General features: G+C 41.5%; 1 protein-coding gene and 1 pseudogene across 3 annotated transcripts in view; one reads left to right on the plus strand and one right to left on the minus strand.

Annotated features, from left to right (window-relative positions):
• Window positions 1-19,365, minus strand: part of NUDCD3 (NudC domain containing 3) — a 238,738-nt gene that overhangs the window by 72,311 nt on the left and 147,062 nt on the right. For all 3 annotated transcript variants that reach the window (XM_077118267.1, XM_077118262.1, XM_077118253.1), the window contains exon 3: window positions 6,265-6,397. In XM_077118267.1, coding sequence (XP_076974382.1) covers window positions 6,265-6,397 — 133 coding nt within the window. The remainder of the gene's footprint in view (window positions 1-6,264; window positions 6,398-19,365) is intronic.
• Window positions 9,722-19,365, plus strand: part of LOC143678333 (26S proteasome non-ATPase regulatory subunit 4-like) — a 33,066-nt pseudogene continuing 23,422 nt past the window's right edge.

Here is a 19,365-nt window from a genome sequence, read left to right on the forward strand (position 1 = left end):
TTTCAACTTTTTAAACAGTTCCTGTATGGGGTACTGCTGACTTTTCATAGCTTCAGAGCTCTAATGCTGAGTCTCAGGTGCCACATATACACCTCGAGTTTTTGGTAAAGACCATGTCATATACAAACGGCCTAGTATCTCAGAATTTAAAATTAATAGTTACATCTTCTGAATACATGCAACTGATGTAAGAGTTTACTATCCAGGACCCTTTATAATAAGCCCCAAAGTAAAACCCAATGCTCTTGACTTTAGTTCACCAAATTTTTATATTATAGTTAGTCCATATGATTGAGTCACGATAATATGTCTTTTGTTCCTGACATTTCATTCAACATACAGCACTTAGAGTTCATTCTTCTAGTCACATGCCTCACAACTTCATTGTTTCTTGCGAAGTCATGCCACTTTTTAACACCTGCAGTAAACCTGATGGCAAATCCTCACCACAGATTCGAAGCTTGGGGATCAGTAAGACCCATACAAAGGACAGGTGTCACAGCAGGGTGCTATTCCTGAAGGCCTACAGCCTGTGACTGGGACAGGGAAGGTCTCATAGAGGTCATGATATTCCAGAAGGCCTAGGCTCTATGGATGGGGCAGGGCAGGCCTTACAAAGGTCATCCTGTTCTGGAAGGTCCATGACCTGTGGTGGAAACAGGACAGGTCTTAGGAAGTTGTGCTGTTCTGGAAGGCAGGTGGCCTGAGGCAGGGACAAGACAGGTCTCAGGAGTTCATGCTGTTCCGGAAGGCACATGGGCTGTGGCGGGAACAGGGCACATTTCACGGAGGTGGTGCTATTCTGGAAGGCCCATGGTTTATGGTGGAAACAGGACAGGTCTCATAGAGGGGTGCTGTTCAGAACTCCCATGCAAGCTGTGGTGGGGAGGCTATGGTAGGGACTGGGCATCCAGAGGATGCCTTGGAGTTAGTGTACAGAACTACTGTGGGTGCGCTGGCCGACAAGAATAAAAACAGCCACAGCATTGTTAAAAAGGAGAACATGCAGGAGGAAAGGAATTCTCTTGTAGTTCTATGACATCAAACCATACCAAGGAGTGGGAGGATTTTTCTACAGTTTCCAACAAAGACATGACAGTTTACAGTCATGAGACAATCAAAGAATACCGAGCCAGGACTGGGAAGCTTCTAGTTTCTGCTCTGCTGCTCCTTCTTGGGTCCCCACGAGTTCACCTCTTGAGCAGAGTTTCCACATCAGTAAAATGAGAGGTTAAACTAAAAAGCCCTGGAGTTTAATTTTCCAGCACTGAAATTCTATGATTCAATAAAATGGAAGATTTATAACCACCCAGGCCTGACATTTAACAGTTGCATAAACAGCTATGTCATGAATTTAAAAGTTCCTTTTCCCTGTTCCATGGTTACATTGAGGAAAGAAAAGTTGAACTCAGCTCCATTTCCTAAACAGAGTTGACTAAACAAAAAGCCTAGCGAATAAAAAACCTAACCACGTTTTCTTATTACATGATATGAAAAGCTTCATTTTGAGAAGGAAATTTGTATTTGCTTACCAGCAAAATGATAAAAAATGTTACATGTAAAATAAGGACATTAAAAAATTTTCTTTCCAAAGAACATATAGCATGCGTACACACTCTTATTTGCCCATCACTAACCCCTTACCCCTTAACATACAATCTTTCCATATTCACTTCTACAGAAAAGAAATCAAGGAAAGGGGCAAGCAAAAGGCAAATTCTGACGACCAAAGCATCAAGTTACTGCTGGAGAATGCAGGCCCCAGAACCTTACTTTCATGCCCTGTCCACTAACAAAGTGCCTCTCATATCCATCTCTTATCCCCAACGCCCCCACCCAGTCTGCAAACACAGAGCTAGCTACCTACAAGAAGCCCATCAATTTCCAACCCAGAACAAACCATGACTTCATTAGCTGCATTGCTGCAATCACAGCTACCCCTCAGGATTCTGATAGGTGCCACAGATAAAACTAAAAATAAACGCTTCTGATAGGTAGCTAGCGACAAGGGAACAACTAGAAAAGAGCCAGTCCAGAAAGAAAGTAGCAACTCTGAGAAAAATCTCTTAGATAAGCAAAATCCAAGAGACACAAATAAACTTATTCCAAAGTTCTAAATGGGGAATGAATAAAACTCTTAGATCACTAAGAAAGTGAGACAGAGAGACAGAATTTTTAAGTTTATAGTCTAATAAGAATGACATGGGGAAAAAATACTATTGATGGAGAAAGAGAACATTTTCGACCATGTAGGAAATGAAGCATGACACGGTTTTCACAGGTGGAACATCAGTCTAAATAAAGGCAGTGGGTATCATAAAAAGTTCAAATGGAAATAAACCAACAGCTTCAGTGAAAAGCTCCTTATTTAGATCCCAGGGTCTCAACATCTGAATTGACTCCAGTCTTGGTCCAAATACCACCTCAGAACCTTCTCTGAGCCCGGATGAGCAGCATTCCCATGCCAGGGCAGCTTCCTCCCTGCACGGTAATGGAGCGCTGACCTGCACTGAAATCCCAGCTCTGACACTTGGGAGTCGAGAGACCTTAAACAAATAACCCTGAACCATTTCCTCCTAATGTAACTAGGAACTACCTCACAGGAATGTCAGGAAGCCCAAATTAGATGAGTTACTATTTCTAAGGCTCCTGGAACAGTGGCCAGCACAGAGAAAGCACTATAATGTTAATGTTGAAATAAACATTAGCACTCAGATATATTTTTTGCATGGTGCTTACCACTAGCTAAAATCACCTTCTTTCTTTATCTGTTTGCTCACTGTGTGAAGCCTCACTAGCATCCAGCTCCAGAGGAGCCATCCGGACAGAGCCCGGCACCTGGAGGCAGGAGCTTGGCAGGTGACTAATGCGTGAATAAACAAAGCCCAGGGTGATCCCTAAGTGAGAGAGGGCCCACATCTCCTCGAGACCATGACAAGTGTATCTGAGAGAGGGATACACCTGAACTTGAGGATGAAAGTGTGTCACCTGAGCAGGATGAGACAAAGGGTAGGGTGTGACCTTCCTCCACGGTGCCCGTTCCAGATCAGAACCCTGAGGCTAACCCTCCTGATGAGCTAGTGTAACAGACCCCACTGCCAACAGGAAGTGTTCATTATGGTGACTGATATCTAGAGCTGTCTGTCAGGTGACCTGGGTCTCCTGAGTCAAAGAAAGAGAATGTAACAACTTTTAGTTTGGGGCTTATATAAGTCCTTTCAGAGAAAATTCCAGAAGTCCAAGGCAAGACAACAGAAGGGAAGCTATATATTTTTTTAGACAGGTGAGCAAAGCACAGTAACTAATATTTTTCATAATTTATACAGGTTCATACAAGGCAACCCTACCTAAAAATAAAATGAAAACAATACTCAAACTACTAAAACCCTCAGATAACACTGGGTAAACTACTCTGACAAACCCTATACTTCTCAGGAAAGGTAAAAAAAAAAAAATTTTAAGTTTAAATGGAGGAAAATGTACCATTTAAAAGTAATGATTAGTTAGTAATTTTTTTTTAAATGTTAGGATTATGATGCAAATCTGTTTTAACCTCTAGTTTGTGGTTTTGCCAAGGCATTTGGATAAGAATTTGTACTTAAAGAAATTAGTAACTAGGAAAGTCAGTAATCACTGCTAATAACTGGCTAGAAACAGACAGGAAGTAATCATCTGAAGTATGAATTTTCATAGGGATGGTCCCCAGTTATCTGCTCCTGGGGACCATCCCTATGGTCCTAAGTATCTGCAACTTAATTCCTAAAAATTATATTGAATTCTGTGATTCTAAAATTCTACCTGCGTAGGCTCTGGTAAAAGATCTACTGGGAGTGGGTAGAAGGCTATGGGGAGGGGAAACATAGCTTTCTGCTGGTACTAGGCCACAGGATAATCAGCCGAAGCTAGTATGGGCCTCACACATGTCTTGCCATGATTGCAAAATGGAGGAGGGGAGTATTTCTGACTGAGGAACAAGAGGTGGTTTGGGGTCTGTGCCTGAGCATAGAGGAGAAAGGCCAGCCATGACCTGGCACCTACACCCCAAGGATAGATGTTAAGTGGAGAAGTTGGGACAGCTGTCTCCCTGGGAGGGTCCATGAGGGAGTAATACACCAGCAGACAACAAGCAGCCCTGCGGAGGAGTTGGGAAAGCATGGCTGGTCCTCTATAGGGCATCGAGGACAAAAAATGAGGCTGCCTAGGCCCAGCCATCAGCCCTCATGGAAGGCACCACTAGCCACATGAAGGGCACTGCCATGAGGGATATTAAGAAATGGCACAAGAGACTGGCTCTGGGCTAGGAGGGATGCCCTCTGTGGATCCCAGGCAATGTTTAGAAAGGTCTGCAGAAACATTAAGGAGAGGACCAGAAGTCAGGGAAGCTTAGCTCACAGTAGAGACCCATCACATGAGTTTGAAATTATATGAATTCAGCAAAAACCAAGAAGTCTGAAGAGAAAGTGAATGAATACTAATTTGAAAATGTAGGCAATTCCATGGGGCACTTCCCTCCATGAGCACATGCCTGAGGATGAACCTGAGATGGGTGCTGTATTAGCTTGCTAATGCTGCTGGAAAGCAATACACCAGAAACAGAAAGGCCTGCAAAAAGGGATTGCAATCCAAACTAAGGCAACAAGAGGTTATCTTCACTCAAGAAAACCTGATGTCATCCGGAACACCTGTCAGCTGGAAAGTCACATGGCTGGCATTCACTGGCCCCTTGCTCCTGAGCTCAAATGCATTCAACCTGTTTCTTGTGGGGGCTCCTCATTTGTCATCTGTGAGTCTTCACTTAGCTCCTCCAGGACACAATTCTGGGTTCTGGTTTGCTTGGCTTTGTCAGCTCTGAAGCAATTGCCCTCCAAGTATCCACATTTGCTCTGAGCTTTCTCCAAAGTATTTTCTCTTTTAAAGGACTCCAGTAAACTAATCGACACCCACCTTGAATGGGTGGAGCCTTATCTCCTAATCTAAAGGTCCCACCAACTATTGGGCAAGTCACATCTCCGTAGAGATCATTTAATCAAAAATTTCCATCCTGCAGTGTTGAAACAGGATTAGAAGAAATGGCTGCTCCCACAAGACTGGATCAGGACTAAAACATGTCTTTTCTGTGGTACATAATAGCTTCAAACCAGCACAGGTGCCTTTGCCCTCTGTCCCATGTGCCTCCTGCTGGGCATACATCTCACTATGCTACTAGTGATTTCAGTATTTAATAAGTTCTTTCTATCCTGTAACTGCAAGTACTATACAATTAAATTATAATTCTCTCCTCTCTATGATAAAATTACCACATACATTGTATACACACAGATGTGCACACACATATATCTGTATGTATACACACAGAGCTGTGCATAAAAACTCACGTGAACTTTTTTATGCTCCACTGAAGGGATATTTCAAATATAACATTGACAATATGTGATTTTTGCTCTACACACAGATTTTAGCAGCTTTTCCTCTGAGAAGGTATTATTCCACTCTATTACACTATTCAATATAAGTTTATTGGGCCGCACATTGGGAAGGTGTGGAGAAATTCAAGTTACATACACTATGTGTGAACATACTTTCATTATTACCCTAAGTTTAGTTGATTGACCTTTCTTAAGAAAAGCTGAAGGCAGACTTAATGTTGCAAAAAAACCCTAGAATTTACAAAGGTACTGTCTGAGTATTTCTTTGAAAACCTAAAGGCTGGGTCATCTAAAACAGGGGTCTTAGAATGTTTATGACTGTGTTTAGTACACCTGTAAAGGTCTACACAGAGCTGCAGAAAAAGGCAGATTTAACTTACAGAGAACACTGGACTGCGTGGGCTTCAGTCCAGAGCCTCGGAGTGAGAATGGAAATTTGCTATCCTCTGAGTGGGAACATTTCTGCAAACCTGATAGGAGAAACCTAACAGACAGGGTGGGAGTGGAGAAAACAAAGGAAGAACAAGAAGCAAACTCCTGGAGCAAGACAAAGAATTCAGTAATAAGACAAAGGAAAGAGAAAGTCCTGAAGCCATGTTCCAAATACCCTCCCTGCCACATACATCCAAGGCTCATTCATAGCAGAGAATCCATGGATTGCCCATTTGTTCAGGTAATAGGCTCATTTGACCTAAATTTCCTGAAAACGCACAGGCCTATCTTTGGTTGGCTGGAGTTATTGCAGTTACCAGTCAGTACACTCCATGGGAGCCCACCTGCGAACATAGGTGAGGGTCACTTGGGGAGGAACAGCTCTGCCTGCCCTTGGGGCTCATACCTGCTTCCCCTTCACGATGTGCTTGGGCACTGGCACCTTAACCTCCAGGTCGGTGTAGTCCTGTGACCAGGTGTAGTTCTCACGGACAGCACCATTGTAACTGTCAGGGTTTTTCTGGAACTGCTCCTGCCTCCTAAGAAAGAATAAGAAACTTTAATGCCGACCTATTCAAGCACGTAGAAAAGGCGTGCCATGGTGAGCCTGAGGACATACCATTTCCAAGTCCTAAGGAAGTAATCAAATAAATCACAAATTCATAACAAAATTACCTACAGTATATTTGCTTTTATATCTAGAACTCCCCCTCTTTCTGGGTGGTAATTTCTTTTCAGATTAGTCTCCAAGGAAATCACGGGGATAAAAGGAACCCCAGCCTGAGAGAAGAAGCATCAGTGCTACATACTCCTCTTAAGAAAAAGTATTCTGCAACCAGAGTCACAAGAACAGTCAACTCTTTCTAGCCCTCACAAAGCTGAGCAAGGCCTGTTAATTAACCAAAGTGCCCTTGTTAACAAAATCCTCAGGTTCACGGGTACTTGGTTTCCTATAAACTGCTTGATAGGGCATATCTAAGAACAAAACAACACAACAAAACACCTCAGCCTTCAGCAGCTAGACTACAACCATCTCAATCCAACTCTTAACCTCTATTTGACCCTAGAAAATAAATCAAAGCCAAAGGGAGTGAAATAAAACTGTTTGCATCGGGCCACAGTGGCTCAGCAGGCAAGAATGCTTGCCTGCCATGCCAGAGGACCCGGGTTCGCTTCCCGGTGCCTGCCCATGTGAAAATAAATAAATAAATAAATAAATAAATAAATAAATGTTAAAAAAAAAAAAAAAAAACTGTTTGCATCATTCTTAAGATGTAAGAAAGATGTTTAAGGAGATTTAAGAACCAATCTACCTTAATCTAGAAACATCATACTGAAGCAAACTGGCCTAGCCAAGAAGCTGAAGTTAAACATAAAAGCAGAATAAAATGTTTACAATAAAAATGTAGCAATACAATAATAGTATAACCAATACATAAGAACAAGTTTTAACAGTTCATTTAGTGAGTTTAAAAGCTAAATTGAAGACAAAGATTTAGCTATGGAGAAGCAGCACCCATGAATACGAAACACAACAGGAAGGACAGCTAAGCCAGGAGCACCTAGGGACCAGGAAAAGAAATCAGCAAGTGAACAGACTTGCGGACATGCAAGTGATACATATACTATGATTCCATTTATGGGGAAAAACAGAAAACTAGCTATATCTCCATAAGGATATATGTGAATCCACAGAAAAAGTCCTGGGAGCCATCAACTCTTCTTGACTGACTAAAGAGGATGTCTGTTTTCTGGCTAACGGTTTTACAACTAGAATATATTTCCATACTACCTGTACCTTGCATCTTATATGCCGAAGGCTGGGCCTGCATTATAGCCCAGATTCTCTGGGCTCTAACCACTTTCCATCCAAAGAATACACTTAAAAAAAAGGGAGGGGGGGACAGAGTAAGTGGCAGCTAAAAACATTCATTTCAGCCAGGCATGATACTCATAATTTCAGCAGGTCATGGGCACTGACCACCAGAACAGATGGTACCCTTCAACAAGGCAAGGACAGCAGGCACTGAGTAAATGCTAAGTTACTGTGGGGGGTGGGAGTAGACACAAAGACCATACATACACAGGCAAACTGAGGGCCACGGATGGATGCTGGGGCTCTATGGCACGAGAAAACAGGGTGAGGAGGAAGAAATGAGTGAATAGTTAACACCTTGAAAGTAGGACAATAAACAATAAACATAAGTTTTATGTAGATGTAACAATGACATATTTTCAAAGATTGTTTAGTAACATGGGAAAAAGTTTTAAATTTTACTGTAAAACTGGAAAAAGGATATGCAACTTTTACATATGGTATAGCTTCAATTTTCTAAGAAGAAATACACACACACACACATACATGGATGTAGGTATGAAAAGAAAACAATCTTAATGGTTATCTCTGGGAAGTTAGATAATAAGTAATTTGACTTTCTTCTTTGTACTTTTAGTTGTATCCAAATCCCTTCTAATATGTAGACATTTTTATAATCACGAAAAATATGGTTCTCTTTATAACCATGCCTATAGAAGACAGGACAGCTTGTGCCCTCACTCCAGCCTAGTGGTGACCTGGGCAACCTGGCAACTTCCCCAAGAGTGCCATAGTCATACCAGTGGCAAGTGCCCTCACCGCTGTCTCACTGTGCTCCCATGGACCCCGCCTAGCCCTACTGCCAGTCACCCCGTGGACTAGGGTGTGGAGGAGCAGTTCCCATGTCAGAGGGGAAAGGTACCTGAGCTTATGTGCATAAAGGGATAGGCCCAGTCAGGCTCCCATTCCTTGCTCTTTCCAGTACACAATCCCCCTACTCTAGTACCTACTATAATTTTAAAGATCAAATCAGATATGGATATGCTTGAATGTGCCCAGAATATTTTCAAAATAACACCCAAGAAGTAGATAACAGTTGTTATTTCTAGGGCAGAAAACTCAATGGCTAGAGAATCAGGAGAAAAACTTATTTTCCAAGGTACAGCCTTTGTATCATATGCATATGTCATCTATTTAAAAATCAAAATTATGAAAACACAACAAATAACAATACCTTCCCACCCCCCACCCCTACCCCCACACATAAGAATAAAGACTAACATGGCCCTGGCACTTGATAGATAGAACATGGGGCTGAAACAGAGATCAGGAGATAAACACACAGGCTGGGAAGAAGAAAAATTTTGAAGAAAGGAGAGGGGGAGAAGAAGGTACCTCAAGGGACAGCTATTTCCAACAACACAACAAGCAATGAGCTCACAGCCAATATGATATGGTTTTTAAAGATAACTGGTGTCATCTTGGTTCCTAGGACTAGAACAAACTACAGATGACAAAGCCTGAGACATCACACAATGCTGGTCTCTAACTTTCTTGAGGGTCGAGAGACCATCTCATGCTGAGATGTCAGCATCCCACTCCCCCAGGCTGTGGCCTGAGGATCTCCTGGCCAGGTGTCACTCTGCCCTCTCTTCCAAAGCCCTGAGCTGAGTAGCAGGCGCTTGGTGGAGGAGAGCAGATATCGCCAGTAGACCAGCCCTGCAGGCTTCCCCAGCTCCACAGTCCTCCAAGGCTCCGAGCACGCGCAACTCTAGCTCCCCATTCACCTTGCATGTACTCGACAGCCTCCTACCACCGTAGGAAGGAGTGCCACTCCTAAAGCTCGCCTAAAATCACTCTTAAAACAGCTCTAACAAGTTGTTGGGGTTTTTTTTTAACTCTCTGATTCCACATTCTCTTTAAATAAAGTTGATTATTTCCAGTCGACAGTATGTAAAAATAAACCTGCTTCATTTACTTTCTGGCTCCATGTGCAGGTGGCTCTCAAGCCCCCTTCCTAGTCAGTCTCTCTGCAAGCTATCAAGCCATGGGCCCAGGGAAAGGAGGCAGCAATGAGTCCCATGCAAAGCCTAGCCTGGGGCCTGGGGAACAGGGTGAGGGTGGGGAGGTGGGGGAGTGAAAGTCTGTGCTTCCACAAAAGAGTAGGAGGAGGAGAGAGTGAGTCAGCAGGCAAGCTGCAGATTATGGAGTAGGTCTCCCAGCAGCTCCCACTCCTAATGAGCCCAGATCAGACCAGATAACAAGGTTCTAAATATGCTAAGGGAAGAAAACAAACTTAGCTTCTCTGCCTGGTTCTGTGGACAGCCATGGCCTCTCCGTCTCCATGGGGACAAGTCTGGCTCTGCAGCAACCAGAGCCTCTACAATAGACTGCAGAGCTCTGGCTCAGTTGAGCAAGGAAAATGCCCAATTCCAAACCTGTGTGTCACTGGGAGCTGGAGGCCAGAAGAGTTACCAGATAGGGAAGCTCCTGAGAGCAGGGTCTGCGGCTCCAGCCTCACAGCTTAGGGGCGATCAGGAACCCTATGCTCATTCCACATGAAGCCTGTCTGGGCAGCTACTAGGAACCACATTTTCATCTTGCTTTGTTTTGCTTTTAAAAAGCAAAGGATCAGATATATTCAGAATACTGAGTACAGAACAGCTGGTGGCAAGTATGAGAAATGGTGCATAAAAGGAGGTCAAAATCATAATCAGAAGATCTATGTCTAGGAAGCCAGAGCCCACACAGGCAAATGGTTTTATATTACTCTCAGGCCCCTCTCTAGGAGACACGCACACCTTTGCGGTCCACCACCTGAGCAAAGGGAGCCAAGGGGGCAGGTCCCCCAGACGCTTCCAGGGCACCCAAAATAGAGGTGTTTTGAACACGAAAGTAGACCTGATGGAGATGGCTAACTCCTCTCTCAGTCTCCCTATGGGTCTGGGACTTGGAGGCTTGAAAATAAATGCCACAGGGAAGGACTTTGAGTCATCTCTAAAGGCCTCCAGTTATACGGCCCAGTGTGGTTTGGACCAGCCTAACCTTGCTCTCCAACCCCGTCTCCGCTCACCTCAGCCCCATGCTCTCTGTACATTACAAATACAGGTCAGTCTCTAGCCTCTGGGCCTTGCAATCAAACCTTTCTTCCCTTTAAAACTGTGTACTAATCCTTCACAATTTGATGCAAATGCCAACTCCTCTTTGAGTTTCATGTCCCCGTCTGCTGATCCTGTAGCTGGGCCCCCAGTACACTGTCCAGGAATCCATGGTTCCTGGGACTCACCGAAGCAGCTTTACAGGAGAGGCTGCACCTGGTGGTGTGAAGTCAGAATCACAGAGCAAGTGACATACAGGGTAGTGCCGGATGCAAGGGCAGGTTACATATGGGGTGGTACTGGGTGCACATGGCAGGTAATTTATGTTATGGTGCCAGGAATGCATAGGGCAGGAGGCAAACGGTAGCTCATTTTTTACTTCAGAGTCAGTCTGTCTACTGCTGATCTGTTCCTCACCCTAACACATCCTACACCTGAATTAGAGCTCTCTTGCCTCCTTAGTCTCTGCTCTGCTGCTCCCACCTCACATTTCTTCCCTCTTCAAAAAACTTCTATGGATCTCTAGGGCCCACAAGACAAGCTCTAATGCCTTAGCAAGGCATTCAAGACTTAAAGCTTAAATCACTGCTCTTTTCTACCTTTTTTCTCCTGCTCCCAAAAGTAAATCCCACCTCCTTGTTCAACCATCTTCTTTTGATCTGTTCTTTCCTGCCTATGCTAAACTGTCTCCTTCTAAAGATTTAACAAAATTCTTTCCACTTGATGTGTGTTAGCTGAGGCTCTCCAGAGAAACAGAACTGATTATATATATACATGTTATCTGTATGTATGTATAAATTTATGAGATTTATTATAAGAAGTGGCTCAAACAACAGGGACTAGCAAGTCCAAATTCCATAAGGCAGGCTGCAAACTAGGAACTTGATGACGACACTGAGCTCCCTAGAAGAAGCTAGACTCTGATAAAGAAGATGATGAATTTCCCAGGAGAAGTTGGCTGAAGAAGTGAGATAGAAGGTAGTATTTCTGCCTGCTGCAATCCTTAGTTTTTTGTTCAAGACTTCCAACTCATTGGATGAGGAGACTTCTCTCATTATGGAAGGCACCCCCTTTGGTGATTGTACATATCATCAGCCAAAGATGCCATCAATTGACTAATGATTTAAATCCATGAAATACCCTCATGTGACAATCAGGCCAGTGCTTGCTTGACCAAACAACTGGACACCAAAACCTGGCCAAGCTGACCCATGAAATTAACTATTTCAGGATGGAAATATGGGGGTTTTTCTTCTGGGTTTCTGCACTTCCCAGACTTTATAAAACTAACACTGTTTAGAGAACTGCCTCCACCACCCTCTGCTTCCAACATCCACTTGTCCATCCCCACTCCCAGCACAGCTCCTTGCCACTCCCGGTCCTGTCTTTTGGGCCTGCATGTGGCATGGCTCATCTCTCTAAAAAGAATGTGCTCTTGGGAGGCACATCCACCCCGCTGTCTCAGTACTTCATGTCCGAGATCTACAGCTGTTGTTGCTGTGCTAAGGAAGGCCTACTTGCATCTGAGCCCAAGGCCTCCCTGGGAGGAGGTCACGGAAAAGAGTAACATGCTCTGCCCTGCCACTGTCTTGCCTTCACCTCTGCAGGATTTCAATTTTCTCATTTAGTAAGTGTGGCAGAGTCATTGTCAACTTGGCCAGGTGAAGGCACCTAGTTTTGTTGCTGCAGACATGAGCCAATAGTACGTGAACCTCATCTGTTACTAATTACATCTGCAGTCGGCTAGGAGGTGTGCCTGCTGCAATGAATGACGTTTGACTTAACTGGCTGGTGCTTAAATGAGACAGCGCAACGTAGCACAGCCCAAGAAGCTCGGCATACCTCATCTCACCACCTGCAGCTCAGCCGAGGCCTTTGGAGATGCAGAAAGGAATCACCTTGGGGAAAGCTGTTGGAACCCAGAGACCTGGAGAGAAGGCCAGCAGAGATTACCCTGAGCCTTCCCACGTAAGAAAGAACCTCAGATGAAAGTTAGCTGCCTTTCCTCTGAAGAACTAACAAAATAAATCCTCTTTTATTAAAAGCCAATTCGTCTCTGGTGAGTTGCATTCCGGCAGCTAGCAAACTAGAACAGTAAGGGAAGGCATTGGATTAGTTCATCTACAATTTCCCCAACTCTAGCCGCACAACCAAACTGCAGCCTTCACAGATGTCTAACTCCAAGAATCAAAGCCACTGGAACACAGCTCTACAATTTCAGGTACTTTCCTCTAGCCACACCAGTACACCATAAAACTAAAAAGAGATATCTATGACCCCAGATAACCTCTCAATTCTGAAATCTCTCAGCCACTGAAACTTTATTTTGTCTCATTTCTCTCTTCTCCCTTTTGGTCAGGAAGCCTTTCTCAATCCCCCTTGATGCAGAGTCCCAGATTATGCCAGGATTTCTGTCTCACATTGCCAGGGGGAGATTTATACCCCTGGGGAGTCATGTCCCACAGAGGAGGGAGGGCAGTTATTCACCTGCAAAGTTGGCTTAGAGACATCTGAGCAATAAGAGGTTCTCTGGGGGTGATTCTTAGGCCTAATTTTAAGTAGGCTTAGCCTATTCTTTGCAGAAATAAGTTTCATAGGGGCGAACCCCAAGATTGAGGGCTCAGCCTATTGATTTGGTTGTCCCTACCATTTGTGAGAATATCAGAAAAATAGAGATAGATTCTTAAGATTTTCACCAAAAGCAGAAGCAACAAGTGAAAAACTGATAAGCTGGACTTATCAAAATTAAAAACTTTGTGTAACAAAGGATATTACCAAGAAAGTGAAAAGACAACCTACAGAATAGGAGAAAATATTTAGAAACTATGTATCTGATAAGGGTTTAATATCTAGAATATATAAACAATTCCTATAATTCAACCACAAAGACAATTCACACAATTAAAAAGGGGCCAAGGATTACAAAGTGTGTGAATATATCTCAATAAAATTGCACTGGGGGGGGGGGGGGCTTGGATAGACATTTATTCAAAGAAGAATAGCCAATAAGCACATGAAAAGATGTTCAATCTCATTAGCCATTTAGGAAATGCAAACTGAAATCACAATGAAATATCATCTCCCATCTATTAGAATGGCTTTAAAAAACCAAAACAAAACAGAAAACAGCAAAATAGTAATCTTAGCAGTACACTGTTGGTGGAAATGTAAAACGGTATAGTCATTGCAGAAAAGAGCTTGGCGGTTCTTCAAAAAGTTAAACATAGAACTACCATATGACCTGGCCATCCGCTTTCAAGGTATAAACACAAAAGAACTGAAAGCAGGGACTTAACCAGGTATTTGTACACCAATGTTCATAGCATTATTCACAACAGCCAAAATGTGGGACTCATTCAAATGTCCAACAACAGAAGAATGAATAAACAAAATGGATAAACAAAAAGACACTCATGGAGTATTATTCAGCCATAAGAAGGAATGAAATGCTAATACATGCTATGACATGGATGAACCTTAAAGACATCATGTTGAGTGAAATAAGTCAGACACAAAGGGACACATTTTATTATTCTACTTTATGAAATAACTAGAATATGAAGATCCATAGAGACAGAAAATAGTACAGGCTACCTGAGACAGAGGAGGGAGAATGGAAAGTTAATGCACAATGGATGGAGGGCTTTTGTTTGAGGTGAGGGGAAAGTTTTGGTAATGGATGCGGGTGAAGGCAGCATAAAATTGTTAATGTCATCAATCCTAAACGAATGGTGTGCTTGGGTGTGATTGAGACGGGAAATTTTATTTTGTGTGTATGTTTCCACAATCTAAAAAGATACTAAATGGCAATAATCAATTACATGCAATCCATAATCCTGGATGAATCTGATAACTAAGGAGAAAACACCCAAAAGGACATAATTTGGACATACAAATTATAATATAGACTACAAGCTTTATATCAATGTTAAATTTCTTGAACTTTTAAACATAAGTGAATATCCTCGTTCTTAGGAAATTTACATGGAGTTAAGTGTTCAAAGAGCATACTATATACATATCTACTCTCCAATGTTTAGAAATTAGACAGATGGATAAATGATAGAATGATACGGCAAATATGTCAAAAAGTTAAAAGTTGGTGGACCTGGCTATAAGGGATGGGGATGGGGTTATGTTGAGTTCTTCGTATGGGTTTTGCATTATTTTTGTAATGTCCTGTAAATGTGAAATTACTTCAAAATAAAAAGTTTAATTAAAAAAAAAAGACACAAGTGCCAACTTCAAGGGGCTCCCACAGGCCAAAGATGGGACAATTTGAGCAACAAAAAGAACAATACCTGCAATGGACAGCAACATATGATGTATTTTAAAAACTATGAGTTCATAAAACAAAAAACTCATATACCACCTTTTAGTCAACAGAGTCCAATTCATTCTGAAAATTAATTTTTAAAATAGCTCTGTAGAAATCATAATTCAGAAAAAAAAAAAAAAGATTAGAAATATTTTCCCTATAGAAGAATTCCAGATAAATGAAACAGAACCGGAAGCCACCATTTGTAATCTATAATGGAAACAACGAGACCAGGTAACATTCATCAATGACTGCTAACCACTACATGAATGGCTGATGGGGAACTTTACAATGAACAGGAACATTACCAAATGTCTTTGATGGCAGATTCCATGTGCCTCTGACACAAAGCAACAGGAATTATACAGCATCACTGAGGTACTCTTGCCCCCATTCCCACCCCCAATGACCACAGGGAAACATGTTTATCAAAACATCAAACAATCAGCCAAATCCATAATTTGGGAAATTATATTAGACAGAGTTCCAAGTTCCTTCAACAAATCAAAGGCATAGAATAAAAAGAGAGAAGAGGAATTAACAGACATATGAGAATTATCAATCAAATTCAAGGTTTGGACCTTGTCTGAAGGCTAATTAAAAAATAATCTAACTGTAAAAAAGACATGATTGAGACAATTTGGAAAAAGTGAATGTTGATTATTAGATAATTTTAAGGAATTACTACAAATTTGTAAGACATGACACTTAAGTCCTAACTGAAGTATTTGTGGGTAAAATTACATGACTTGTGGGACTGCTCTATCAAAAATAACAAACAAGTTTGAGGGTAGAGGGAGCAATGAAAAAAGAATCATGAAATGTTGCTAAGTGATAAGGCAGGGTGAAAGTTCTGTTGGGTGTTCATTATGCTATTTTCTGTTTTTCGTGTATTTTGTGTATCTCATTGTGGTTTTGGTTTGCATTTCCCTGATGGCGAACAATGCAAAGCCTCTTTCCATGAGCTTATCGCCATTTATACACCTTCTCTGAAGTTATGCCCATTAATAAAATCATTTGCCCATTTTCTAAAATTGGGTTGTTTGTCTATTTGTTGTTGAATTGTAGGTCTCACAATTTTTTAAAAATCTCTACTTTTTGGAGTTATTACCCCCGGAATTATTATCCCCTTTTCATTCACATCTTTGTTTATTTGTGCATTCCCTTGATCAGTTTTACTTGAAGTTTGCCTATTTTGATACTTTTTCACAAAGAATCAAATTTTGCCTTTGTTGATCTTTGGTACTGTGGCTTTGTTTCTATCCCATTAATTTCCAAGCTTATATGTCATCCGCTTCTTTTTTCTTTCGGTTTCTGTTGTTCACGTGTAAGGTGTAAGGATGGGCAATTTGAGGGTCTATCCCTCACTCTGGTTACAGAGCTCCATACAGTAGAGGGAATGGGGAGAGGATCCAATGCTCCACACTGGTCTGGTTCAACTAAGGAGCATATGAACACCTTCCTTTTCAAAGCCACGAACGCGAGCCCACTTGAAACACTGGACAGTTTTATCATTAACACAACTCTAGGTCTATGCTAAGCCAAGACACCCACCCTGATCCACAAAGACAAACTTACAAAAGGGGTGGGCATGCAATACTCCTTGGGGATGGGGAAAAGTCACTGCTCCACTCTCTAGGTTGTCAAGATGGCATGTTATTCTGTCACACCACTATGTTTCACCAACAAAAGAGAATTACTGAGGATGAAAAAGAGACTGTGCTTTAGATCTCAGGTAACGCCTACAGCCCAAAAGTGGTCACCAACCAAAAGTTCACATCATAAGTTCAAAGAAAATTATGCTGCATCCAATTCTGGTTTTTATTGGCTACATAAAGGTCAAAGACAAAAAATTTCAACTGCTTGAAAGCAAATTGTCATATAACAGTTAATTTAAAAAATCTCATAAAAAGCAGATTTCGAAAAATTGCTTTCACTTTTTAAACTTAATTTTGTATAGATATATTTTTAAAATACTAGATGATTCTATCTTTACCTAAAATAAATGAAGTAAGGTACTTGGAGTAATTCATAATATACCAATGAATAATTCTATAGGTTTTATACTACATTAAGGAATACTTTTGATAATCTGTATCAGTCAGTCAACATAAAATCAATTGTTTACTATAAACTAAACTGGAAAGAAGTTTGTCTAGTGAAACTTCTTCTCAAATCACCATGTTAATTACTTTAGCAAGGGAAAGAGGCATTCCAAGTTTTACAAATATGTAAATGTGAAATATTTATTTAAAACAAAATTAAATAATCTACCCCATAAATATCAATATAAGAACCCTGAAAGTCTGTATTATATAGGTAATTTAGTCTTTTACTCTTTATTTTCTTATTTACTTAAAATCAGAAAAGTTAAGACCTAGTGTGGCATCTGATACCTACAGGTATGCAAAAGAAGTATACTCTCTTTATAGATAATAGTTCATATATATTTTTCTCCTCCCACTAATCCTTCCAAGCAAGGAAGAGCTATTGCAATACCCTATTCACTGGAAGCTACCTGCTGTCCTTTCCCTAAACTTTCCATCACCAGTCTCACCAAATGGGAAAACAGTGAAGCAGTTCTAACAACTTGCTCTTTGCCACACACAGCAAGTTGAGAACTGTTCACGAGATTTTCCAGCCTGCTCTAGTGACCATCAGAGAAAAGGGAATGAGGTCCAAGAAAAGATGGAAATAAGGGGAATTAATATAGAGCAAAGGTGAGAAAAACTAAATAGGGCTGTCCAAAATTGCTAAGACAATTAAGAAGAAGAAAGGGAAGGGGAAGGGAAGGTAGAGGGGGAGGAGAAGGGAAAGAAAAAAGAAAGAAGGAAGAAAAGAAGAAGAAAGAGGAAAAAAGAAGGGCAAAGGAAGAAAAAGGAGGGTAGGGGTGACTGGGGAGTACAACCTTCACAGGTACTAAGCCATAAATAATTAAATCCAGTATGATTCTGGCACTTGGGGAGCAAGTGAATCAACAGAAAAGAATACATAGTCCTGAAACAGTTCTTCCCTGTTATGAGCCTGGCATGTGTGACAGGTGGTGTGGCAGATCAGTGGGGAAGGAATGGCTAGTCAACAAATGGCACTGAAATACTTCAACCCACACACAAAAATAAAAATCAGAGGTATCAAAGACTGCAATATGAAAAGTACTTATACTTTAAAACCTTTATTAAAATTTATCTTTATTATATCCAGGTAGAGAAGTATTTCCTTAACAAGACACCTTATATCATAGAGGGAAATAATGGTAATTTAAATTTATATTTAAATTTAAAACTTCTGAAAGACAAGATAGATAAAATTAAAAGATAAGCCACAGAGATTCTTTAACCAATAAAGAATCATCATTTGGAATATATAAGCAATTTTTACAAATCAATAAAGAGAAAAATATGGCAAAGAATATAAAAAGGAAACACAAAGGAGGAAAACTGAATTGCCATGGACAAAAAGATGCAGTCTCACTTGTGACCAGGATATTGATTGACATGATGAACCTGCCCATCAGACTGACAAAGACAAAAATTAGAACACTGATATATCAGGAACGGGCTAGGATATGAGAATGTAAGTTTATCATACATCGCTAGTGGATGTATATCCTAGAACAGTGTTTTACAAATTTATTCAGAAGAACAGACGAGGAAAAAAAATGGGACAGAAAAGTAAACATGCATTGTATAGAGAACAAACAAGCATTATTTCACCAAACGTTCAGAAAGTGTTTGTGTGTGTGTGTGTGTGTGTGTGTGTGTGGTGTGAAGGATTAACCTTACCCAAAGAGAGGTATGGCCGTGCCCTCTCCCCTGGGCTGACCAGCCTGATAGAGCTGTCTGTTTGCCTTGGGGCTTTGCATACCAGACAGTCTAAGGATGCAATTTATGACAGGGGTTATGTCCCGTGCAGTATCAGTTCTGACCTCCACAGGAACTGGAGACTCAAGGTCAGCCATGCCTCTGGCCACCAAAGGCTCAGGTGAGCTTCCTCCACACTGTGGCTGGAAGGAGGAAACACAGCCCAGCATCCTGTGGGAAGGACATGAGCAGAACAGCCCAGCATCCTGTGGGAAGGACATGAGCAAAAACCCTGCAGTTGGACCCTGCCCCACACATCTGCTCTCCGGGCTGATTTTTACCTGTATTTTTTCCCTGTAATAAGCCAGAAGTATGACCATTTTCAGTGAATCTTATGAGTATACCTAGCAAATTATCAAACCTGAGGTGGTTTGGGAACCGTGGGTACCTGCAAGTGGTGTCAGAAGCAAGGGTC

The sequence above is a fragment of the Tamandua tetradactyla genome, chromosome 1 (genome assembly GCF_023851605.1).
Source record: "Tamandua tetradactyla isolate mTamTet1 chromosome 1, mTamTet1.pri, whole genome shotgun sequence".
Lineage (NCBI taxonomy): Eukaryota > Metazoa > Chordata > Mammalia > Pilosa > Myrmecophagidae > Tamandua > Tamandua tetradactyla.